The sequence below is a fragment of the Chironomus tepperi genome, unplaced genomic scaffold (assembly GCF_022539635.2).
Source record: "Chironomus tepperi strain 1889 unplaced genomic scaffold, CSIRO-AGI_Ctep_v1 contig_137, whole genome shotgun sequence".
NCBI classification, from domain to species: domain Eukaryota; kingdom Metazoa; phylum Arthropoda; class Insecta; order Diptera; family Chironomidae; genus Chironomus; species Chironomus tepperi.
This window is the reverse complement of record NW_027226259.1, coordinates 1,109,949-1,135,947: the sequence shown is the minus strand read 5'-3', so window position 1 is coordinate 1,135,947 and position 25,999 is coordinate 1,109,949. Positions and strand designations below refer to the sequence as shown.

General features: G+C 30.3%; 2 protein-coding genes and 4 long non-coding RNA genes across 7 annotated transcripts; 4 read left to right on the top strand and 2 right to left on the bottom strand.

Annotated features, from left to right (window-relative positions):
* Nucleotides 1-328: 328 nt before the first annotated feature.
* On the bottom strand, nt 329-3,982 carry eve (even skipped). Its single transcript, XM_070636797.1, has 3 exons — nt 3,714-3,982; nt 2,341-2,543; nt 329-1,334 (listed from the first exon to the last, which is right to left on the bottom strand). Exons 1-3 carry the CDS (start codon nt 3,823-3,825, stop codon nt 702-704), a joined length of 948 nt encoding a protein of 315 aa, XP_070492898.1. The 5' UTR covers nt 3,826-3,982; the 3' UTR covers nt 329-701.
* Nucleotides 3,983-10,720: 6,738 nt separating this feature from the next.
* On the top strand, nt 10,721-11,780 carry LOC139087864 (uncharacterized). Its single transcript, XR_011544173.1, has 2 exons — nt 10,721-10,933; nt 11,362-11,780. It is a non-coding gene; the product is annotated as an uncharacterized lncRNA (long non-coding RNA).
* An 806-nt stretch (nt 11,781-12,586) lies between these two features.
* LOC139087834 (uncharacterized) lies at nt 12,587-14,616 on the top strand. The gene is made up of 3 exons (XR_011544171.1): nt 12,587-12,744; nt 12,990-13,897; nt 13,950-14,616. It is a non-coding gene; the product is annotated as an uncharacterized lncRNA (long non-coding RNA).
* An 885-nt stretch (nt 14,617-15,501) lies between these two features.
* LOC139087880 (uncharacterized) lies at nt 15,502-16,070 on the top strand. Its single transcript, XR_011544175.1, has 3 exons — nt 15,502-15,612; nt 15,686-15,750; nt 15,808-16,070. It is a non-coding gene; the product is annotated as an uncharacterized lncRNA (long non-coding RNA).
* An 893-nt stretch (nt 16,071-16,963) lies between these two features.
* On the top strand, nt 16,964-17,855 carry LOC139087752 (uncharacterized). Its single transcript, XR_011544158.1, has 2 exons — nt 16,964-17,139; nt 17,204-17,855. It is a non-coding gene; the product is annotated as an uncharacterized lncRNA (long non-coding RNA).
* LOC139087750 (uncharacterized) lies at nt 17,710-24,820 on the bottom strand. 2 transcript variants are annotated; one of them, XM_070636651.1, is made up of 5 exons: nt 23,190-23,472; nt 21,142-22,520; nt 20,808-21,083; nt 18,833-20,745; nt 17,710-18,723 (listed from the first exon to the last, which is right to left on the bottom strand). In XM_070636651.1, exons 2-5 carry the CDS (start codon nt 22,450-22,452, stop codon nt 18,423-18,425), a joined length of 3,801 nt encoding a protein of 1,266 aa, XP_070492752.1. In that variant the 5' UTR covers nt 22,453-22,520; nt 23,190-23,472; the 3' UTR covers nt 17,710-18,422. The 2 variants fall into 2 exon arrangements, with proteins under 2 accessions (XP_070492752.1, XP_070492751.1); XM_070636650.1 differs by lacking the exon at nt 23,190-23,472 and adding an exon at nt 24,753-24,820 and having other exon boundaries at nt 17,711-18,723.
* Nucleotides 24,821-25,999: the final 1,179 nt, after the last annotated feature.

Here is a 25,999-nt window from a genome sequence, read left to right as displayed (position 1 = left end):
TTCAAATCAATCGCATTATTTTACTTAAGCTTCCAAAAATCATATAAGGTTCATTAATTACGGCCTAGGGGAAGTAGGTTGATCAATAAGGTAATTTTTTGCATCCGTAATAGGTGAATTAGGCAGTTAAATAGGTTTTATGACAACTATATTTATATTCAATCTAAAGTTCCTTCCACAATCTCCATAAATTCCATTTGACATAATCACAACCAAATCAGTCCAAATTATTTTCATGATATTTCCCCAATTTTTCAGTACCATCAAATTGAGCATTAAAAAAGTTTACAATTTTTGTTTTTTCATTTTCATTTTTTATTTTCCTCATTTAAAGCTATAAAATAATTTTAAAATTTAACTAATTATTTACATGAATCACTTAACATTACTGGCTTTTACTCTTGTCTAAACTTATTTTATGTACAATTTACACACATGCATACAGACATTCAAATTTATTTATAAAAATGATAACATTATCAAGCATTTCCTTCTCAATCACAATATTTTTTCTTCAAAATATCCATAAGAACTGCCATAAGAAGCATATCAATTAATTATTTTATGATCGTCCAATTTCTTTCAATTCTCCTAAGCATCAGCATCAGCAGAAGAAGAAATGATGAAACCGAGAAGCACATTTATCGGCGGCGGCAGCAACACATTCAAAGTTGAATTATAAAGGAATTTTTATAGCTTTATTACACCTCTGATTTATATGGTTTAAAGAGTTTCAACGGCTTCTCTGGCGTCACAGGTAAGATTGTTTGTGAGGGTGATGATTGTGGTGCTGTCATGAGTAAACCTTGTGGCGTTGATGATAGCGATTTGACTGGACTATTGTCATTACTTGATGAACTGAGGTCATATTTGCTGATTGTATGATCCTTATCAGATCCAGGTGATAGTGATAAAGCTGAGTGTTGAGATGTTGGACTTTGGAGAACATCATGTGGTGGTGTACATTGTGGTTTTGGAATAGTCAATGGTCCATAACTCATTTGATTTGATCCCGTGAGACTTCCATTTAATAATGGATATTGTGCTGATGATGGTGGTGTTGATCCAGGTGTTCTTTGTGGTGGTGGAATTGGATATGGTGCATAACGGTATGGTGTATATGGAAAATGTCCTGATTGCATTTGTGGTGGCATAACTGGCATTTGTGGAATGAGTGGTGCGTGTGGATATCCATAAGGTGCCATACCGACTGAATTTGCGCATGCTTGAAGAATTGATGCGGCCATTGTTGGATCTGAGTAGATAGCAGCATAAGGCCATGCAATTGCAATTCGTTGTCTCTTATCCTTCATGCGTCTGTTTTGGAACCAAACCTATTGAATTAAATTAAAAGAAAAAATATAATTAATATCAAATGATTCATTCGGTACAACGGTAGTAAATGGCTTAATGTTCATCAACATCTTCATCAATAATCACATTCATTAGCGGAATAGTCAAAAGAGTTTCGGACAGAGCAGAAGCTTTAAGTAATTTTATGGCATGTTTTTGTATAAAAGATCTCGCGCGGCACATATTAATCGTATAGAATTAAAAGAAAGAAAAGGGGCAGTGCAATAAAATATCAAGTCAGAGGAAAACAAGTTTTTTGGTCACTTAGCACTTTATGGATGTATCTCGAGAAATTTTCAATCTTTTATTCTGCTAAATTGAAACATTTTTTCTCATCTGATGATTGTATATTGCCTCATTCATTATCATTTCTTGATTAAAAGAGCAGCTACCGATTTTTTTGAGTTTTATATCAGTTTCTTTCGAGACGTGATAAAAGAGTTGCCATAAAAATTTCAAAAGTGTAGTAAAAGGACTAGGCAACTCATGGGAATGATTTTTTTGAAGGCTATGCTGCCTATTTCATACTTAATTAATTTCTAATTTATCTAACAAAAAATGCAAAGAAACTCGAAATTTTTAGAACAACAAAAAAGTGTAAAGGAAAATATTGAAAGAGAAAAATTAATTGTTGTGCATTAATGGCTCTGCTAATTGCCCTTCATACTTTAAAATTCAATATTTAAGCTTCATACCTCACATCATGCCGTAAGGATCTCATCTCTTTTAGAGAATGCGATCATCAAACAACAAAAAAAAGGGAAGAAGAATTGTTAATTGTTATGAGAAACAACAAGGAACTGGCACATGTGTTTATTTTAAAACAAAATTGACCGAAACATAACTCTACATGAAGGCTCATGTCCTTTAAAGTCACATTTTGTGTCTCTACTTTTTTGTCTATCCCAACTTGTCGCTTTAAAAAGTGTCATGTTGATCTATTGAATGTGACACACGAGTATTAAAATAAAAGTTGACAAAACAAACCTTGATTGTTGATTCCGGCAAGTTGAGTTGTGCTGCAAGCTCACATCGACGTGGCCTTGAAACATAATTTTCTTTGTAGAATTCTTTCTCTAAACGTGCCAATTGATCACGCGTGAAGGCTGTTCTGTATCGTCTAATAGATGGATCGACTGGAGCTTGATTGTTGCCATTGTTTGGATGTTCCATTGTTGGACTCGTGCAATCTGTAATGGAATTGAATCATTATTTTATGAACTGTGAAAATTTGATTTTATTCGCATTTAATTTGAGAAAATTTTGTTGAAAATTTAAAGGAACTGCCGTTACAAAAAAGAAATAAATTCTCTTTTGTATGCTAATTAAATTTATTGTCGTCTACCTTAATTGCCATCAATTTACAAAACTCACAAAAACTCCCACTTTTTATTCTTAATATTCAGTCGCACACCTCCTTTTCTTAAATTACCGTTAATAAGTCGCAAAAAGTTATGACTTAATTTAATTATAACACAATAAATGTTTTGGAAATTTAAGTCAGTTTTAAGTCGGCCTTTCCCCCTTTTTTCTTGTGCCTAATGATCCTTAAGGCTAAAATCTAATTATGATAATCACATTAGACTTTAACAACACATTTTTAGCTATTAAGCTGACAAAATTGGAATTTTAGGTTAGCAGGCAGAACAAGCAGGTAGAAGTAATTTAAAATTATTGACCTGACTATTGGGTTCTTATTTATTTGCATTTAATTAAGCATAATAATATTTAATTAAAATAATCAAAATATTGACCCGCGATACGCGAATCGCATGAATAAATCAAGCCATCAATCGCCAAATGAGCTGCAAAAATTAAAATCATCATCAACTTGATTTAAATGATGATGAATTAATTTCCAAGGCACTTTAGTATTTTGTGTTTGATGTTAATTTTAGTAATAATTTGATGAAAATTTGCCAGATGCGAGATGTGAATTATTTGAAGTCTATAGACTTAATCTTAAGTGGTATTTTGCGTTCACTTAAGTATTTCTCTCTTTAATATTTCAGTGCTAATTAACGCAAAGGAACTGAAAAATATGTTCTCTGCGGGCAGACGACACATTTCCGGGGAAGAGCTATAAGAGCGACTTCCAGGCCAATTTCAAGTGGTTGCCCCCTTTTAAATTTCCATAAATCATTTAATGTTACACAATAACAAGACAGAAACAAATTTTAGTGCTTCAAATTACAAATGTTTTGTCGCCGATGGATATAAAAGAGGTTCAAATTACTGCCGACGTATGGGAACTTTACTGACGAAATGTCATTAATATTAGCTTAAAAGCTAGTAATTGAGACTAGTCACTTTAAATTTTCCTCGAATTTTCATGATTTTTTTGGTTGAATTTTACTTACCGCTATTTGGTGATTGTGGCGGTGTTGCTTTTCCATATTGATTTGGAAAATCCACAACATGTAATTGTTCGCGTTGCATTGCTTCAATACTATAATTACGAAATCCTTGCATTTTGATTCTTATTTATTTTTAATGTTCTTTTTTTGATAAATTTTTAAGTTTTTTCACAAATTTTCTTCACAATTTTCTTTCCTCGTTTTACACAAATTTTTTCATTCCAGAATTGTATGTCCTTTATTTTTGGATTCTTTAAAATTTCTTACACGATAGAAAAAAAAGGCAAAAATAACTTCACTTAAAATATTTGCTTCTATTAGTTAAACAACGACGTTGAAATGTGAAATAACATACATGATGTCATGACCATCGCCTTATATACCAACTCAAAAATTCAGGCGTGGCTTAAACATTTGAGAGAGAATCTCACAGTGAGAAAATCAAGACCAATGAGCGTAAGGCATTATAGAATCATCATGTCTTCATCCATTTCCCATTCATATTCCGTTTATCGTTGAGATAATCGATTTTTCTGGTGGATTTTTTCATACGAAAAAAATTCTTTTTATGCTTAATAAAGATGTTCTATGTTCTGTATATTGTATGTGTGTGTGAGTATGTAAAGCAGAGAGAAAAGCTGAGCATTAAATATTTTATGGCTGACGATGTGTTTTAATATTTTCCAACGAGGCAATGACGAGCGAAAATTTTCATCTTAATGCTGTTGTGCTGGTGCTGCTGCTTCATAATGAAAAATAAAAAGGGATATAAGTAAGATGAGAACCGAAATGAATGAATGAGTAAGATAGAGATGGAAATAAGTATGGAGAGGAATAAAGGCAGTTGAATAAAATTTTCATGAGCGGAAAAGTGATGGAAAACACTTTAATAATTGGGCTTTTATTTCGCTCGTTATTAAACTCGAAGATGAGGAAAATTTTTCGACGAGGAAAGGCAAAAAAAAAGTTTTATTATGGCAACTGCTGCTGATCTTTTTTTTTTTTTGTTCCTCGCTCATACTTATTGCTGCATGATTCAACATTATTAAGCATTTTATATATTTTCTGGTGGATAAAAATGAGAATATTTTTACTCATCTGCTTTTATGGGCACGAAATTCGAGTGAATGAGTAAGGATGAGGAGAATAATCATCTTCCATGGCATTGGTGGGGTTGCGAAAAATAGCTTTAGCTTGCTTTTTAGATGATGTAAAGGAAAATTCTTCAGTTTGCAGGGGTTTATTGATTTTTGAGGTGTATGAAGGACTTTAGGGGTAGTTTCGATCTTATTATAAGCTGTAGGTCTGTGTATGAGCGGGAGATCTGGAAAATTCGGCACTTGTTGGATTGTCATTAGTCTGTGACATAAATAAGGTACAGCATTGAATAAGATGGTCAATATTCAAAGATTATATGCTCTATGCAAGGAATATATTCAAGAATTTCAACTCAAATTGACTTTTCCTCTTCTACGTCAAACAAGAAGCTAGTAAGGACAAACTAGATTCAATTTACCATTTAAGTAGTATATTGCTTTGAACCAAGGAAGCTTCAATCGAGTCTAAATCAATTTAACTTCAGCTCGCCAATTCCCAATCTACCGCTGTCTCCTGATTCAGACCTGTTAATTCATAAAAAAGAAACTGCGTCACATTCCATTGTCACCCAATAAGCATCTCCAATAAAAATTTCCTGTGTTACATAAAAATAATTTTTCTCGGTTGAAATTTTCGTTCACTGAAAATCATAAAACTGATATTATACAAAATATACATTTCATTTTATGGATCAACGTAGCACAGCCTTCCATCTTTTTTTATAAAAATGAGAGTAATTTAAGAGAATGAGGAACAGTAAGAAGAGGGAATAATCTGTAGGAGGAATTGTAATCCAATTATAAATCGCTCACTGATCTGTTTTACGCATAATAAATTTTGAAGGGAATTTCATCTCTATACATAGAGACCCACAAATTGGATTAGCTGTTCGTGTTGTAAAATAAATTAGAAGATTATAATGTGCAATAACGACCTTGTGAGAGACTTTGAAAATTGTTTATTGCGAGAAAATGGCTTTATCGTTATATGACTTGATTATTGCATGTCCTTTTTTAAGCTGAAATTCTCTCAGATCCTCAAATTCATGACGAAGATGAAGAAGAAGTAGAAATACAGAAGAAGGAAAAGAAATGTTCACTTTTATTGCGCTACCGAATGGTTCTTTTGGTTTTCTCATTTTTCTGCATAAAGACGGACTACTATTGAGAGAGACTGACTCTTTTTCTGCTGAAAAATATCAGCATATCATAAAATATTCAGTCACGGCATTGAAGAATTTCTTATAAACCCAAAAAGGAGCAAGAGATTTTGGTTTTTAAGTTGAATTGACTTTTTATGATTTTTGCATTTCTGTTTCCATTTTTTTGGAGTTGCTGGAAATTTCTGAAAAGTAAAATTTGGGAAAGTGATTTCGATTTTACTGGAATGAAATGAAAAGTTATGGAAGCTCTTAGAGTATTGCAGTTCTCTTGCAGTTTATGAAATTCTGAGTGGATTTGGACTTGATTCATCCACAATTGTGAGAGATAATGAACCTCTTAATAATTTTTAAAGCTTTTTTATTGGCAATTTTAAAGTCGTTTCTACTCTAACTCAATGATATCCCCAGATATTCCCCATCATCCCCTGCTTCTGATCACTAGACATTTTCTGAACATAACAGACAATGAATCTGCTTTTAGGTACCATAGTGCTATTTCTGTGCCATGAAAGCATATTTTTTGCCTTTAAGAATGAGTGACTCAGTCTGGTCGAAATAAAATTATATAATTTCGGAAACTGTCAAGATGACATCAAAATGCGTGTTCACCAAAAACGCTATAGCGATAGGACCAAATTATTACTTTTGAGCACGGATAGGATTGCAATTTCAACATCATGAGTCCAATTTCCAGGCTTCAAAAACTATTAAGCTGAAAGAAAGTGTCAGGTTAAAAAAACAATAAATCCAATTGCATAATGTAGGCAATTTCCTACACTTAGTGTACCTAACAATTAAGAAATCAAACATTTAAAGAATTTACAATAGAAAGGGTTGAACAAATTATCGGCAATTCGGCAGAATATAAATGCATCATTGTCTAAAAATTCAGAAGATCCTTAAAATATCAGTATTTAATACTTTCTCTCCTTTACTCTACATACAGTACCTTAAAATGTCATAAAGTTCCTCATCTTTGAAAGAAAAATTCCCTCAATGACCAGGAGAAAGAAGAGAAAGAAAAGAGAAAAGGGAAAAATAGTTCAAAAATTCACATTTACAACCCGAAAACAGCATAGAGAAAGGGATGGAAGGAGTAAAAGTAGAAGAAAGAAAAAGTAATTTTTATGATGATTCCATCATAATTTAGAGTTAAGAAGGTAATTTCTGCTAATAATGGTGTAAAGGAACAGAAAGAGAGAGGAAAAAAGACTTTTACAGCTCCATTGAAAAGCTTATCGGTCTCATAAATTTTAACTCCACTATTTGGTGTCATTTACCTATACAACTAAGCAACTCTTCTTGCCATTTTTAAAAGAATTGTAAAAATAAAACATTTTTGTGTCCTTTCTTTCGACTGTGGTTGTTTTTACCAGTTAAGGTCATTGTTTGATATTTTAAGGAATTTTTATTGGCCCACCATAATCATCTCGTATGTGTCCATATAGACTGACCTGAAAAGGAATATTTGTTGACCATTTTTTGCCCTTTTTCTATTGTCTTCTCTCAACAAACAGAAGTAGGAAATAGAATAGGTACAGAAAATTGTTCTGTGATCTCAGCATGGTTTCATCCATAAATTTCTTTAGTCCTTCCAATCATAAATTGGATGATTGATTGTTCATAATTTGTTTGTAGAACAGCAAGTGAATTGGATTATGAAAATTTTTGTCTTTTAATCCTTTTATGCTTAATCCAACTGTGTATGGTGTGGCCAATGAGATTATATTTCATATTTCTCATACTGATCCTCCCTCGCAACATGCATCATGCAAAATATTTTCAGTCTTTTTACAAAAAAGTCAATTTTTAAAATGAAATAAGCTGGATAAAAATTAAATAAAGCTGATGGTCGACAGAAACATACTTGTCATGAAATAAGATGGAAGGTGTGGATAATTTTTCCATAGAATTTTCATCTCGCTAGCTTTTGTTATGAGCCGTGATTGTTGATTTAGTTTCTTAATCTGATGATGTTGATGCTGACTTTTGAAACAAACTGCATCAAGGTTTTTTTCAACTGGACAAGATGTGAGTAACTAGACACAATTTGAAATGGAGCTCTAAGTCCAACAAAGATATTCATATAGCTTCTACAACAAGGCTTCTCCAATAGCACCTACAACAGGTTTTGTCAATAGATATCTTCAATTTGAAATAAAATCCATAATTCCTGCTTCATGTTAGACTTTTAGGAGGATATGGACTACAAGTGATCTATAGAGTCAGCGAATCAAATGATTAAAGGAAGAGTGTATACCAAGTGAATCTTTCCTGGAAAGAATGCACCGATGTATCTTCGACAGTTAGAAAAGTTTAATTCTTAGAGAAATGTATCTAATTTGATACTATAGGACTTATTACCTTTATTGAAAAATCAACAAACTTCTTATTTACATTATGATTAATTCATTAGTCATTTGTTTGTATACATTAAATTTTAGGTAGAGAAATTATTATAGCAGGTGCCTATAATTAATTAATTTTCCAGCCTTTAGATTAGTATATCAAAAACATCTTGTCTGAAGGATGGCAGCCTCAAAATCAGGCTAAGTATGGTAATGCTTACAACCGATCATTTCCCAAATCAACGTGTACCAAGAAAGTAATTTAATTGGAAACTGTTGTTCCTGCAATATGATTGCAATATCAAATATCTCCTCATATACATGCAGTCATAAATCAAACATTCAAACCAAAAGAATCGATAAGATACTATCAGCATAAAATACAGTAAATTTTCACAGATCCTCTTCCAAGTAGGTAAGGATCTGGAGAAATTTTTAGTGAAATGGAAAAGCAGAGAAAGAAGACACAAAATGCTTAGTTACAGTCAATAAAACTTTATAACAAGAAATAATGGAGTGCAATAGAAATTGAAATATCCATTTTTTTCCTCAAATATCTATTAACGCTATAATTTATGCAATAAACTTTTACAGCCAAAAGAAAATTTTCATCTTTCAGTCCTGACAGAAATACAGCAGAAGAAGAGAAATGAAGAAAAGGTTTCAATTTTTATTTATTGAAGTGCAATTCTTGAGACTTTTTTTGTCAGCTATGCATTGAGAAAGAAATTGTCAGGCATTTGTGGAAAGGACACAATTTGTTGTGTCTTTGTTTGTGAAACCTCTCGGTAATTTTTATGCAGAGTTTCTTGGAATGTACAGCCACAAATGTTTTGGTTTTTCGCAGGAATATTTTTTATGGCAATTGATTTTTAGTGCCTTAGTAAGAGTTCAATTTTCATTTAATCAGCTACGAATCAATCAATTAAGAAACAAGCAGCAGATAACTGTCCACAAAGCATCCACCCTCACATAAAGTCCAATCTATATATCCATAAATTTTCCAATCAATTTACTCTCACAGCAATGAAGGAAATGTAATTAAATTTCATGTCTGCGATCATCATTGTCAGTTCCATAAAATATTTTCTGCAATTGCAATTTCCAAGGACAGAATAGAATTTCGCATGAAAAATCCTTTGATTGTCTTTGACTATAATTAAAGTATAAATTTTTACAGTTTGTTTATCCTTTACATAAACCGTTGCGATTACTGTTCTTTGGCCATTTTTGGCTGTAAAAATTTGCAATAAAACTTTTTTGTTGTCACCAAAAAAACTGCAAATTTTTAAGGCAGAAACTTAAAAATAATAAAAAAATCCTTTGACACAAAGAATCCTTTTTATGAATCCTTTATGTTCTACATAGGAATATGACAAAAAGAAAGGTTTGAAGAATTTGTTAGCATTGAACATTCGCAAATTGAGCCGCAATAAAACAATTTTTGCAGAATTTTTACTAAAAATACTGTTTTGTTGGCAATTTTAAGAAACTTTTACAGTTTTTTGTGAAACCTTTTTTTGTGATTGAGGAGGTCTGAAAAGGAATAGAAATATTTGCAACATATACTATGACTAATATTAAAGTTAACAGGATATTGAGTGACTTTTCATGAAACATTCCCGAGATACGGACTACGTTATAACTAGTTGATGGCAAGTTAATCTCCAGTTCATGGTTAATGTCCACTCGGGATTCAGTTGATATCAAGTTCAATTAAATCTCATACTTCATCAAGCATAACAAGTCTAAGGCTCATATTCAACATCTCAAGATTTCCAGCACTACGAATGAAATTGGCTACGAAACTCAAAGCATGTCTGTCAGGAACCAAAAATATTGATGTAAAACATGTCAATTGGCATGAAAAGTCACGCTAAAATTCAAAATTGTCTCGCTTCCACAAAAAATGGTCTTCTGAGGCTTCTTTAGGTAGCCGCTGTATGTGGTTTATGCTACACAAGAATCAAAGAATAAAAAATTCAAAATTCGAATTTTCATGCCTTCTTCTTCTGCATTTTACTGTGAACTTTTCATGCTTCTTCTGATTTCTCTGGTTCTGCTGTTGCTTTCGGGTTCTTGACAGAAACAAACAAAAACACAACAAAAAATTTTCAGAAGATCAGCACAAAAAAATTTCATGTGGTGAAAAATCCGTGTTTATGACAACACGTTAAAGCATGAAGCAATTAGTTGATGCATTTCAAGGACGTCTTCTGGTTTCTTTGGTAAAATTGAAATGTGAAGGAAAAGGAATTGGAAAAAAGATATAGGAAAAGTTTTTAACGGTTAAATAATATTTGAATGATTGTGTCTTGACTGGATTTTGATGAAGTATGAATGACTTGACAAATATAGATGTATTGACAAATATGCGTACATGTGTATATTGTCATATCTGAAGACAATATGAAATCTGTAGTATTTTTATCAACTTCCAATATTATCATACACCTCATAAAGATATTCTCAAAGAGTTTTCGATGTACAGCATTCCGGTGGTTTCCCGATCGCTCTCTTTGACATTAAACAAACACAGCTTTAAAAATCTTTCGAAAATCTCGCTACTTCCACTCATTAGTATTCAAATTTTTGATGAAAATATAAACAAAAAGGCAAGTTGGACCTAATTTAATTGAATAAGACAAGCTTACTAACTTTAGATCGCATTAAATGTTTTGATATGCTTAAAGCACTATTTCCTTAATTTAAAGTGTGCATAAATTTATTGATTTAGTTGAAATTATGCTAATTGAAGCAATTAAGTGTTGATCACTGCTTATAATCAAAATTGTGTGAATTAGTACTGAAAACTATTGGAATTTTTGGAACGTCTTCTCTAATTCTCTTATAATCTCTGATTTCATCTCCAAATATGCATATTTTGAAACTAATATCCTTGAGAACTTAAAACGCAATAACTTTTACTAAAATAAATTTGCAATTTCAATAATGTTAATTTAAGGTTCTAATTGAAAGACTTAAATCTTCTAAAATTTCCAGTGAAAGTGATAAAACCATTGATAAGTTCATTGATTTCTAGGTCATTCCAAAATATGGATAAAAGTTATGAAAAAGAAGAAAAGTGTCGATCATTTTTGGTCGACAATAAAAAACAGGATGCCAAATCCAGGAATCTAATCCATTTAAGAAAGCAACTGTCTTTAAATGGAAGTAAACCATCCTCTTCAAACTCATCAGGGCAATCAAAATACTCTAACACCAAATTGTAATCACTTGTGGCACAATGTGATTATATTTGCTGAACTTGTACACACTTATCTGGTTAATTGATCTTATATCAAGAGTGACTCTAACATGGTGTATGATCCTAATCAAATCCGACATCAATTTAGAGTAATACCGTCTTGGAGTCGATTAATGGACCTATTCTAAAAATGATTAAAGATTTATAAATACTTGAATAAAGACATCAATTTTCAGTAACATTTGTTATACAAATTTGTGTACTTTTCATATATGAATTGTAGATAGCTGATTGTCATCAAATATTCTCTCTTAGTTCTCATATAAATCTCTATTTGTCATTAGGAATTAGCAAACTTGAGTAATTATATTTTTTTAGAATTATTTTAAATTATATTTGAATTTTAATATATTCAGTCAGCATAAAAAGGTTAATATTAGTAAGTTAAGGTGATTTCATTACATTTCATATAGTTTTACTGTAAGTTGTTGGGGAATATGTCTAAAATTTTGAAATTAGTAATGTAATCATGAATCACTAAAAATATTTCTAATGTAGCATTTTGCAGCACAACTTTAATTTTCAGAGAATCATAAATCATGGAGGATGAAGGCAATTCTCGAGATTTCTTAACAGTTCAAAAAGATAATAACCTTAAGCAAAGAAATCAAGGAATTATTCAGCAAGCACAGACTCACTCACAAAGCTTAGACAAAAATTCGACAAACTCTAATACTTCTGACCAGTCAAGAGAATCAAAAAGTTCAACTAAATCCGATAGATCTTACAAATAACCAAACGATTGGAAGTAATCAAAATGACAATACTAATATTGGATTCAAAATTATTTAAATTAGTGATCATCTATGTATCAAGTTGTTCATCCTTAATATCTTCAATTTAATTTTTCAATTTTTAAAATTTATAATTCAAAATCAAGGAACAACTTAAAATTGGGAACAATTTTAAACAAAACTGTCACATGCACAGCATTAGATAAGAATAATTTAATAATCGTGTACATTTAAGTTAGTAAATGAGTGTAAATGAGTGAAGAAATATCAGTTTCTGTGTGTAATCAATTCTCTCAATTTCATACTCTCTTTTTCTCTTCTGTAAACATCAACTTTTCAATATTCTGTGCAACAATTTACTAAAATTCGGCAATAATTTCTTAAAAGTTAATTAACGAAATTTTCATTTTCTACAATTTCATAGGTAAGTCGAGCACTTTGTACTTCTTCCTTTTTTGCCCCTCCTAGGACTATAGGATAGCAAAAAAAGAATAAAAATCTAAAATTGGAATGATTTGTTATTGTTTATTTTTGGAAATACAACAAAAAATAACTGAACAGATCCAATTTAACACAATCATGCACACCTTTATTTCGTGGTCACTAGATTCACACACTAGTTTATAGACATAATATTTTTATAAATCAACTTTTGATTTTTCTAATTAGTTCCTAAATCTGAATCAAAATGTCCGACTCAAATGAAAATTCGAGGCAGTTTCTCCAATTAAACAAAGGAAACAGTGCATCTGCTAGAAACAGAGGACTTGTAGAATCAGGACGACAGTTGCAGTCACAACAGTCTAGACAATCGAATCTATCAAATAGATCAAATCAGTCACAGCAATCGAGACAATCAAATCAGTCACAGCAGTTACGACAATCAACTCAATCGAGTGGATCAAATCAGTCTAATCGATCAGGAACTTAGAGCAGACTTAGAAATATGATTTTTTTGTATTCTTAATTTTTTATCTGTAAAATAAAAGTGATTCTTAATCAAGCATCACCAACACACTCAAATTGCGTTTCTCAATTATGAATCAGCTGATTTCGAAAATTTGGCCTTGATATCAGGTGTTGATCTGAGTCGATCATTGAAATAATACTAAAGAGTGGAACTGGACTGTTGATATTAAAATTAGAATAGAAGATCCAAGAAAAATTTACTAAAATGTATAACTTAAAGCTACATTGTTGTAGAGGGGATGAGAACTTTAATCTTTATCGAAAAAGATAACAATTAAAAATTAGTGAAAAATATAGTAGTATAGTGTCGATAAAACATCTAATTTTACATACTAGAAACTTATTCAGCACTTGATTCTCGACAACTGTCAAGAACATTAGAAGAATTGCAGATCTGACTGACGATACTACATTAAATATTAAGTCTGATATTATTAACACGTAATTAAAAAAATCGTGAATTCCACACCCATTAAAATGACAACAGAAGCAGGAACAAGTTCAAATAAGATGAAGGAACTTTCTGAATCATCAGAATCTGATTCTGACTCCGATTGTGATTGCAGCAAATGCAATGATCAAACTTGCAGCAATGGCAAAACGGAATGGTAATAAAAGATTTTTTGTAGTAAATTTTGTATTAAAATTTTGGAATTATAGTTGCAAGAAAAAAGAAGACGATGAGGAAGAACAGTGTCGATGTGCCCTTAAGCCTTATTCAAAGATATCCAATAAAGAGAGAAATAAGGCAATCAAGAAGGAATCATCAAGAGAATCTACATCTTCAAATAATTTAGAGAGTTTTACATCCTCTATCAGCAATTATTTCAACTCGAAGAATAAGTGATTTTTTTTGGTTGCAATTCAATACCTTCGCAGCAATCTAGAACCAGTTTTTCGAGTTTTCTTGATCAACTACATGACAATATATTAGATTTGAAAGCTTCCGTCCAAAAATTGTTTCAAATTGCTGCGATAGAATTTTCATTATTTGTGTAATTTTATCAATTTTGTATATTTGTCATGCATATATTGTATAAGATTAGCTTACTCTAGCATAACCCGAGCGACACAAATTATTAACACCAAATGAAAGTCTCCTAAACGAAGTCTTCATCCCTTGTGTCGCTCGGGTTATTAGGTCATTGCATTATGAAGACTTTTATATCTCCTACATCAATTGACAAGGAGGGATATTTTTTTAATCGTTATTGAAGCAGATCCTGAATGGAAAAAATGACAATTTATTAAGCCTTATCGATTTTAAATGTTAATTTTATTTTAAATTTTTTAATAAATATTTGTTGTATTTTTAAAAAATCAAGAATTAAGTCTGTTTTTGATTGAAAATTGAGTATTATCCCGAGTTGATAACTAAACATTATTTCATGTCATCCACTCTGGTATGACGGAGGGTAACATGTTATGTTGTGCGAATTTCTACATGAATGACTTCAAATATTATTCTCATTCCTTTATCATTTTGTGATCATTGTCAATCAAATTCTTAGTTAGATTTTTAAATTCGGTGTAATTTTTTCTAATTTAATTTCAAAAACTTGTTATTTTATTTTTTAATTTCAACATGGACACATCATAGTAAGTAACAAATTTTTATTGAAAAAAAGGATTAAAAAATTACAAAAGAGGGACGTAAGCGCATTTTTGTCCTAGCGATCAGTAGTTGATTAATGATACAGTTTACTCGACTTATAAAACGAGATCCAGTAAGATTTAGGCCACTTCCCAACCCACAAAACCAGAGCTCTTAACGATTTCTGATTGCTGAGATCTCGCGTTCTCGCCGACCGAACAAAGTGTCTTATTAAGCCCTAAAAATATCTTACAGCGGTCAAATGACTAACAGTAAATATGGAAGACAGCAATTTCGCATATATCCTCCTAATACTATTGCACAAATGAAGAATAACACAAAAACCGGCTCAAAAAAGCAAAATGAATCAATAGCTATACAACAGACCAAAGATCCTAGTGATAAAAACAAAACCAATGTGATGTCTTAAAATTAATGGATTTTCCAGATGACATAGGGGCCCTAAGTTACTGGAAAGCATATAACTAGTTAATAATTTCTTATTAAACATTTCAAAGATTAAATGTCAAAAACATTTAAAAAGTTTAATTTTTACCGCAATTTTGTAAATAAAAGTAACATGTTTAATCTTTTTAAAGTTGTTTTATATTTGAATGTGTGTGTTTAGATTTCTCAAAATCAAAAAGATCTAAATAAACTTTTTAATTAAATTTTTCTCAATTTAAATGTGTTAATTGTTTCTAAACGGATGTAAATGTGCTTTTGAATGTAATTAGCGATTAATATTCAACAAAATATATTAATTAATAAACCTTAAAACAATTTATGTACATTTTTATAGTTTTTTCAAAACTTTTAAATAAATTTTAAATTCAACTCAATCAAAATGAACAAGCAACAGAACAAGTAAGTAAAGTTAAATTTTAAATACAATTCTTAATTAATCTATTGAAAATTTTAAAGTTCTTCTGAAAATTTAAAGCATGAGGAGTGTGCTGCAAATTGTAAACAGAACTCCGTAAATAGCATGAAAGATAAAAACGAACGTTATCGCAAGGACAATTCTGCCCAGAATAAATCGGCATCAAAAAGTAGTGAAAATTCTAAGACAGGCTGTATTCCTGGTTTTTCAAAAAAAAGTTCTTGATTCTTCAAATTGGATTATAGATTGCAACGGCGTTGTGGCTAATAAGCTTAATATTGAAGGAACATTAAAACTGGAAATTCATGAGCTGTTAAAAAATGTATTTTAAAATTAAATCTAAATTGTGTTATGAATTACGATTCATAAAATAAATTATCATATCAATTTAACACTTTTGGAAATAAAATACGTATCAAAAAAATTTATCATCTCGCGTTTAATTTTTGAACTGTGAACACTGAAAATTAATTTAAGAATTTTTTTTTTTTTAAAAGTCTGACAAAATGTCAAAGTGTGATAAATGATTTCGGGAAAATCAATCATCTAAAAATGATTTGAAGGAACCATTAGAAACTGCAAAGGTTGAATCAAATGGAACAGACAATAGAGACAAGAAAGTCTGAGTGATAAAATTTTTAACAATATAAATTAAGCATCATTAGTCTTCACCATAATTTATTGAGAACAAATCACAGTCTGAGTCACGCAATTTGACGTAGAACTATAACATTGTTATATTCGAACATTGTTAATTTTTATATCATTTTGTTTCAATAATCGAATAATGTGACAGCTCTTCAGATATATTTGTGTCGCTCGGGCAGTTAAATTATAAATCTACTTCAGTCATTCATTACATAGTTTATTAATATACATAAATTTTTAGTAAGCATAAGATAACAACGTTTGAAAATTGATTTCGAAGAAAAAATTAGAAGTGTGAGTGTTTACAAATACTAATATAATTTACCAATACATACATTTAACGAATTTAAAAACGGATTTTGATAAGAGTGCGTTATGAAATTTTTTAAATAATTTTCGATTTTAACTTTTTCAGAACAAACTTTTGAATTTAAATCATCAAACATGTTAAACTCGTTTTTCGAAATATTTTCGAACATAAAATAACGAATTTTTGTGAATTTGAATATGTATCATGTTATAGGATGTTATACACGTTATGTTATACATTACTTGTTATGTATAACACAATATTTTTGCTCATTATAACAATTCCAATTGATTCAATTACGCAATTAAGCGAAAACAACTTGTTACAAAATTATAAAAAGAAGGATGCCTTTTGTGATGAACCGGAAAAGAAATTCTGACGGGGAAAGCAGTAAAAGTTCAGAAGACGAGTTTAGGTAACATTAATTTTACAAATAATATTTATTAAATTGTAATAAAACGGCTTTTTCACACATTTAGCTCAGAATCCGATTTTGAAGGTATTGATCTCAACAGGAGAGAATGCAGAGATAACATTGATACTTCCAAAGAAAAGAAAAACGAGGAAATTCGCAAACAAATCGAAAAACAACAATTTATGAAGAAGCAAATTGCAAGAAAAAAGAAACGTGTTCAAATAGCCTAAAAACAAACCCAATGACATCATCATGAATCAATATTGAAATGATATTTACTAGAAGGCTTTTAGTAAATGGACTAAATACATACAACTGTAATTTTTAATTTTTTATAACTTACCGGAGTCGAATAGACTTCGATCGTACGTCTAATTTTCTGAATAGCACGTAGCATAATAATGAAAATAAAATTAATGAGCAAGCTAAAGCTAAATCAAAAAAATGGTAAAAAAATTAGGTTCAAATGTACAAAAGAAGGTAGAATTGGATTAATTAATCAATAGTTTTACAAACAGGCTTTTTGTAAAATTAAATTATTTTATTTATTTCAAAATTTTATTAAATTTGGAAATTATTACAAATTTTAAAACATACAATGAATTATATCAAAGAAAGTTAGATAGAGAATAGATAGCAGACATGTAGAAAGTTTCAATTTTTAAAAAAGAAAGTGCTACTTTGAAGTGATTAAAACCCCAAAATTTAAAAATAAATACTTTGTTTAAAATATTCATCTGCGTCGATCTCGAGGTCTGTTTCAAATTGTAAGTCATTTTATTATAAAAAGATATAAAATTATGTTCTGTCATAGAGTCATTTACTTATTACGTTGCGTAATCCGAACCCCACCCTCCCCCCTTCTTAGGAAACAAACGTAATAAATGACAAACCCTTAAAAAAATTTACGATCACTCTCAAATTTTCAAAAAGCTCAAGTCATCAATCCTTAATTTCAAAATATGCATTGGATGTTAAAAGTCTAAGTAAATATTAATCATGAGTTAGTTACCTTCACAGTGCTAGACATTCCTGCTAATTCACGATTTAAAATTTCCCAAGACCTATGCATTTTCATTGTCATTAAACAATATAAACGGCTAGTAAATTCAGTCATCACTAAGTCGTGAATTATCAGGGCCCACCACGTGAAGGTAAAACTAGCAGAATGGAAATCAATAATATGTAAAGGAGGTCCTCGATTTGTGTAACAATTTGAATCCAATGTTATACAAATCAAGGACCTCCTGTGCATATTAATGATTCCCTTCGAGCCCCACAAATTATAAATCTTTACTGACTTTAAGTATAAATGAATTGACAATTTTTTTGATTGCATCCATCGTTTCAACATCCAATTTGAAGCTTTGAAACCAGTTCCGAAACAAATTTTTATTGGAACCAAGTATTTTGGAGATGCTGTCATTTGACTCAAAGACAGATCTTTCAACATCAACAAAAACATTTTTAGTCTGCTTGTCAATATATAAAGTCTGAATACGATGTATGTATGGATATTCTCGAATGATTAACTTGATCAGCATGTACATGATTCTTTCAGAAAGGCTCTTTTTTTCCTTGTATCTGTGAATAGATTTAAAATGGTAAGTAAATCATGTTTTAGATCAGTCGTGAGCGACCTTTTAGTGTGCCACGGCACACAGGTTGCCCGACGATACTTTATTAAACTTACTCTGTAATAGCGTGAAAGATTCTAATCCTTTTGGCAAACTGGACATATTTTTGTGCATTATAAATGAGACTGACTTCCTTTGATTGATGCATTAGGACATTGATGTCATTGATAGCGATTGATAAGACAAGATTGAATTTGTTGATAACTAGTATGACTATCAATGTGAAGAACACTCCTTGTATGAATCCAGTAATTCTATTGTTTTCAAATGCCAATTCACCAGCGTACATGCTTATATATTCCCATGTTTCGCCAGGAAGTATAGAAGACACATTTTTATTTAAAATTATGAAGGATAAAGCCAAAAATCCAAGAAATAGCGGGAAAAAGTTTATAAAAATGCTCATGTAGGTTCCAAAGATTTTCCGGAAGCATTTCATATACATCGAAAATTTCATGTTTGAAAATAGATAGCATGTAGCTCCAATCATAAAAGCAATGTTAAGAACTTCAAAAAATGTAATTCCAGCATTTATTAAAGAGTGATTATAGAAGGACTGAATTGTTGTCGGTATGAACAGCAACAATGGTAGAATAATCAATCCTAGGTCAAAGAAATTTGAAGTTTCTTTGAAGTACTCTTCGCGATACACAAATTTATATTGGAAGTATTCACGGCATGCAACAAATGGGATTCTTATAAGATTTACAGCGCTATTCAGCCAATAATTTGGGCTTTGATTTGAATGGTTTAAATATGTCAAAAATAATGTTGGAAAGATGTAAAGAGCAAAAAATGCAATTTGGTTCCATAGCAATATACGATTATACTTGTGAATTTTCACTTTGATTATCATTTCCATGACTGGATGTGTAACAAGTGGCTTTAAATCATGATCATTGGTAATATATTCCATTGTGTCATAATCTTCATTAAGCAGTAGATCCTCATTCACTTCACTTGGAGATTTTATGTTAACATCGTGGTTATAATAAGGCAGCATAAATCTACAGTCAACTTTGTAAAATCCACCAAATGAAGCAATTCTTGAGTCGAGAAACTTTTCCAGCACATCTCTAGTGATCCAGGATTTTGGGATATCAGCTCTTCCGATTTCATACTTATTCTCAAGAAACTTCAATGTTGTAAAGTGATGAACATCAGTTGCTTCCATATTTGATGGAAATGTAGGAACAGTAATTAAGAAATTATCGTACCTAAATATCTGCTCAATTATTCCCTTCCGATTAAATTTGATTGCAGCATAAAGCAATACAAAGAAGAAATTTGTTGAATATTTTTCATAAAAATGGAAAATATTCTCGCTGTCTTCTTTCTGATGTTTGGTATCGTATGTACTTTCAAGCTCATAAATATTCTTAAAACAATTTTCAAGTTTTTCTATTTCTGATGAAAAATCTTTATGAAATTCAGCTTCTCGACCACATATAATATGGAACAGCAGTCTAAAGAACAAATATCCATCCTCATTGCTTTGTTTCTCAAACCTAAAGCTTATAGAAATAAGTTCTGCTTCGCGTGTCCAATAAATCATCATTATACCAATAAGAAAATGCTTTCTTGGCAATTTTAATTCATTCCTTCCGTCAAAATGTTCAGATTCTTCTTTGGTTATTGTCTCGAATAAATCTTTTATGTATGCATTTTGCTTCTTTTGCTCGAGATTGAATATGCTTATTTCCTCAAACAGATAAAATATATTTTGAATATTATGAGGATCTGATCGGTTGTTCTTATCAATCAAATTAAGATGGTATTCAACAAGTGACCTGTCGTCATCAGCTCGATTACAATCATAGTAAAGTGCATTTTTAAGCATCATAAACTGACTTGGCTTCTGAATTGTCCTTATATAATCTGATGACTTTGGCATTAAGAAGAAAATCAAATGATAATCATTATCTGTTTCTAAGACATAGTCCATCAACGACATTCCAACCGGATTTCTCTGTTAATCGCATTCTAAATATGAATATCAAGAAATAATGAATAAATGTTTAAAGCACTCACCATAGTTAAAACTTCTGGGATGTCCCACAAATGAAACTCATTCCAAATGTGATCTAGGACATAAGTATTGTCTGATTTTTCATACATGCTTGTTCTATTTTTGGTAAGAATAACTTCAAATAGACTAAGACTATCCAAAGTTCTTCTACCGAATAGAAGCTTCCTGATGGTTGGGGTATTGACAAAAAGTCTCTCAAAACCTCGAATATTAGCATAGACTTCATAATCATCAATATTGATGATAAGATCCTCATCCACAAAATTTACAAGAGTGTTCTATTGAAAATTTAAGAAATTAATTTCAAAGGAATTGAATTTTCAGCTTTAAACCTACCAGCAATTTTTCTTCTGATTTCTTAAGTGGTTCTACAAACACAATTTGAAATTCTGCGAACTCCAATAAGCTTGAAGCAATCGAATGCTTTAGTTCAAATATTGATGATGAAATTAGTATGAATTCTTGTGTATCTACAAGACCTTGATTTCGTGCAATGTGAAATAGCAGCTGTGCATTCATTTTTAATGCATTTCTCCAATATTCACCAAGAAGCTGTTTATGTTCACTAATGTACTTATCAAACCCGACTCTGAATTTATTTATACAATTTTCCTTCAGGTAAAAAAGCAGCTCGAAGAATTTTCCATCAAAATACTTAACAATTGAGTTGTAGGAAATTTTACAAACTGAAGCATATGTTAAGTCATACTCAAATGTTTCAATTATGTCCTTTTTCAAATCTGCAAATTCTTGATCCTTTGTGTTCCTTATAAATGTTAAAAGAATTTTTATTACTTGGGTCTTATATTCAGGCGGAGTTATCCTCAATGCTTTTTCTATTAATTTACTCATGTTAGAATCATGCAGCACAGAACTTGCAGGATAATCAGTGTTGTAAGGATCAAAATTCCTGTTGACTTCATCAAAATAGTGATATAGAATTTTTATACAGATATGGAAGTATAACGAAAAGTTTTCATTGTTATATGTGTCGAACAGAACATCAAATACAGACAAATTTCCAAACGATGCCAACTCAAATGCTTCAAATTTTTGCACCAAAAAGTATTCTCTCGGCTCTCCAGTTTGATTGAACCAGTTGCATATTAAAATTGTGAAAAAATTCAACAAATTTGCAGACTGATTTTCATAATAATATCGCATAATTCTTGGAAGTTTAACCTTTTCAGTCCAAAAAGTTTCATCTTCGAATTTCATCAGCACATGACTAATGATCGCTGACTTGTCCTCATTCGATACCAAAATTTTCTCAAATTGATTAAAATCATGTCCATCTCCTATTGTTTGAAATATTTCAATTCTATTTCCTCGCCAAAAACTTTTTTTACATTGACTTATTACTCGCCTGTATTCCTTTAACAGTTCTTCTTCATTAGGCTGATCTATATCAATGGATACTCCAGTTTTGACCAAACTTTTCATTTCCAAATTTTTTTGAACGTCTTCATGTCCGCTACTTGATTTCGTAATGTTGCCTAAATTTTCACCAGTTGCTTCAAAAACTTTTTTTTCGTCTTCGGTTTTCTTAGTTTCTGATTTTTCTCCTTCCTCAATAGTTGTATCCTCAACCTCATCATCATTGCTGGAACGAGTGTCTTCCGATTTTAATTTGGGTTTTTTAATCATGATTCTAGGGTTACTTTTTTCGGAACTCAAACCTGGGGGTGAACCTCTTATGACTGAAGACAAAGAACCTGAAATTTTCAAATTAATTTTAACTTTGAATTTCCACTGTGCAAGGTACAATAAATATCTTAAATCTCAATCTTAATTAACAATTAAGTATACATTTTTATGGTTAACCTTAAGGTGTGAATAGTTGTCTATAGAATGACTTTAGTTATCCACACATTAAAGTATACTTTGCGAAACTGTGAACATTTTTAAATTGTAGTGCCACATGGGAAAAAAAATTCTCATTCCTAAAAATAGCATAACATTAATTATTTTAATGATTGAACTGTTTGTAAAGAAAATGAATATAACATCATGAATAATTGGTATAACATGGTATAAAAGCTTTTGACATGTTGTAATCTGTATGATAAGATGCACGCCTTTTATTAAATCAGTAGTATCTAAACTTTTTTGTGTCGTAGGCATACTTAATTTTGTTAAAACTTTTCTTCAATACACAAATGATGTGCAAATGTGAGGAGTATTAAATTGAATGTTTGTGAAACACGTAATGATGACAATACACCATCAGATGATGACCAGGCTAGTAAATGATCGTGAAATGTCATCATGTATGTGTATCAAGATAATATTTCACAGTGAAAATACATTGTCCATAACTTATATTCAGATAAGTCACTTTCTATTTTGATCAATATATCGAAATTTCTAGGAAAATTACTCACGTTTGCTACAGGAACAAAGTTATTTAATTGAAATATATAACATGATATAACCGGATATAACATTTGGCTTTGAATATTTTAGTTTCGTTCAAAGAAAAACTACAATTTTTTGTAGAATATTTTATAGATCCAGTTTTAGACTTTCTCTCTGCGCGGTAATTTTCTTACATTCCAGCCAAGGAAGTAAGAAGGTAAGAGTATTTTAAAATGCATAGTAATGTCATAAAGAGAGTGTAAAAATCAAGTTTACTTAATATAATCTACATTTTACATGCAAATAATCCTAAAGTGAAAGGACAATATTTGCTAAAGAATTATTATTTGTCTTATGATTTGTAGTGATACATTTTTGCTAAAACTGATTGCAAATAATTCTGAAAAAATATTTTTCTTTTAATTTAAGTTAATTTTGTATACCAGAACATTTTACTAATTTTGTTTACAAAATGTTCGAATTTTAGTTTCGAATATACATGTTAGTATAACCAGGGTTGTTAAAACACATTCTCTTTTACAGAATGTGTGCACATATTTCATATGTGCACAGGGGAAAATGTGTGGATATATGTGAAAATTCACACATTTTTCTATGTGACACATTTTCAAATCACACCAGATTCTGTTTTTTAACAACCCTGAGTATAACATAAGTTGATAAGTATAACATTGTTCGCTCAAAAAAGAGATTCAGAAATTCTCTCTCTCACTCACGGAGAAAGAAATTTGCAGTTACACATAAATTTGTTGGTTATTTATCATCGACATTGTTGCTTTGTGCTATCAAATTTCACCACCAAGTTTATCGCTCAAAAATTATTATTTTAATTTACACTAGGTCTTCATATATTATTTTACTGTTTCTTCGAATGTTATAGTATAACGTATATATATTATGTTCGTAAAACACTAATACACATGTACAATATAAATGATAAACGATCGTAAAGACTAATTCAATCTGGATCTTTTAATAATATTTAAATTTCATCAAATTTACTTCTTAATTTATCATTGTTCAAATTAAAATCATTAAAATAATAATTATGCTTTATTGGTAATTATTTGTAGAATATTTTTTGTTCAGACTTTCAGATTGTTTAACAAGACTCAGATTGTTCCTCCTCATAACAATTGCATATTAAATTAAAGTTTTCTCAACAGTTTCCGCCTAATTATCCTCTCAAATTTGATCACTAATCATTGTTAAGTTGGTTTTAATGAATTTTACTATTTAAATAGTAATATTTCCTATATATCAATAATATTGGTGTTCGGAATCAATTAATTATTGATATTTCAGTTTATTATTTTTATTACTATAAATATGCTTATTATGAATCAGTGGCATTTTGAAGTAATCTGTCGATGACTGTACTGTTATATTTATATGTTATAAAAGTCCATAGTTATAGATAATAGCAAATTTTAAACAAAATTTATTTTGATTTTTTACAAATTCAGGTTAATAATCTGCTTATAAGCACAAGCGTTCTATCTTAAATTGTGGAGCAATGTTATATCCGGCACTTAATAATATCTAAAAATATATTATCCTAGAATTACCTTTAAATTTTTGTTTTTAAACTTAAATACTATTAAAATTTGTAAAATCTTCTACACTATTGCAATACATTCAAAGCAATTGTCGGCATAGAGGAGAAAATGATAATTTTTGTAAAAATAGGCATTCATACTTTCATAAATTTCACAGAGGTGTTTTAAAATTTGGGCTAATTAGGTTATTTGTAAACAAAATTTAATAATTTAATAATTTAATAACATAATTTAATCTCATATTTATTCTCATAATATAATCTCTACAATAAATACGTTTTTAACTGTCATTCTTGGATTGCGTCTTTGCTAAAGCTTTCTAAAATTGTTGTTCATATTCGAGCAGCATCCTTAGCTTTTATTTCCCCTCATCTATATAGATTCCCCTTTTCGAAAATGTTTATGAACATGATTTGTTCTTTGGAAAAGGAAAGATTCGTGAATTTTGAACAGACAATAAGCATGTTCATGAGTATGTTCAGTAATATTGATTAAATTGTGTAAACTCATGAGTACGCTTATTGAGATGAATATGTTCATTGTCTGGTAGTCAATCAATATAGAACATATGCATAGAACCCTAATTCGAATAAATCATTTCAAACAACCACATCTATGGATTAGACACTAAATTGACACTTCAGTCATAATTGGACAAAACCTGCTAATAAAAAAAGAGATGATAAAAGTCAACAATTTTATTATCACATTTACTGACAGACAACACGTCGGTGTTCATCTATCTTTTCTTTATTTTCTCCAAAATAACTTCTTTCTTTACATTTTTTATTTAATTTCAACTACAATATAGACATCTTTCTAATCTAATGTTCATCATGACTTAATTAATCATTCATAGTTACGAATTAAAGTTACATTAATGTTCCCATTTTTGTAGATTGGCATGTAAAAAGCAAACTGAAGTCTTTTTTGGAAGTTCTTCATTAAAGTATTGGAATTTGCCAAAAATTAGCTTAAATCAAGCCTGAAATATATGAACTAAAAATATTAACACAGATTCATATGGTTAGACATTCATCACATTTTCTCTTTCCGCTGCAGGATAAGGTATTTCATCTATCTATTCTTACATTAAGTACTCTATCATAAAATAATCAGGTCATCTATCATGAAACACTGAGAATTTATGGATTTCCCTAGATAAAATAATTTTTGTGGTATCTAGACTTGATATTCTTAATTATTTCTATAGACTTTTTGATATCTTTACTCTTTGAAGGACTAAGGATTAAGCA

What these genes read in the sequence shown, in the direction of transcription:
- eve (XM_070636797.1), bottom strand. Translation starts at nt 3,825, where the DNA reads ATGCAAGGATTTCGTAATTATAGTATTGAAGCAATGCAACGCGAACAA. An exon ending in GCCACAATCACCAAATAGCG is followed by an intron (nt 2,544 to 3,713) that starts GTAAGTAAAATT and finishes ATTCCATTACAG; the next exon opens with ATTGCACGAGTCCAACAATG. An exon ending in TGCCGGAATCAACAATCAAG is followed by an intron (nt 1,335 to 2,340) that starts GTTTGTTTTGTC and finishes TTAATTCAATAG; the next exon opens with GTTTGGTTCCAAAACAGACG.
- LOC139087750 (XM_070636650.1), bottom strand. Translation starts at nt 22,452, where the DNA reads ATGATTAAAAAACCCAAATTAAAATCGGAAGACACTCGTTCCAGCAAT. An exon ending in TCCCAGAAGTTTTAACTATG is followed by an intron (nt 20,746 to 20,807) that starts GTGAGTGCTTTA and finishes TGCGATTAACAG; the next exon opens with AGAAATCCGGTTGGAATGTC. An exon ending in ATCTTTCACGCTATTACAGA is followed by an intron (nt 18,724 to 18,832) that starts GTAAGTTTAATA and finishes ATCTATTCACAG; the next exon opens with ATACAAGGAAAAAAAGAGCC.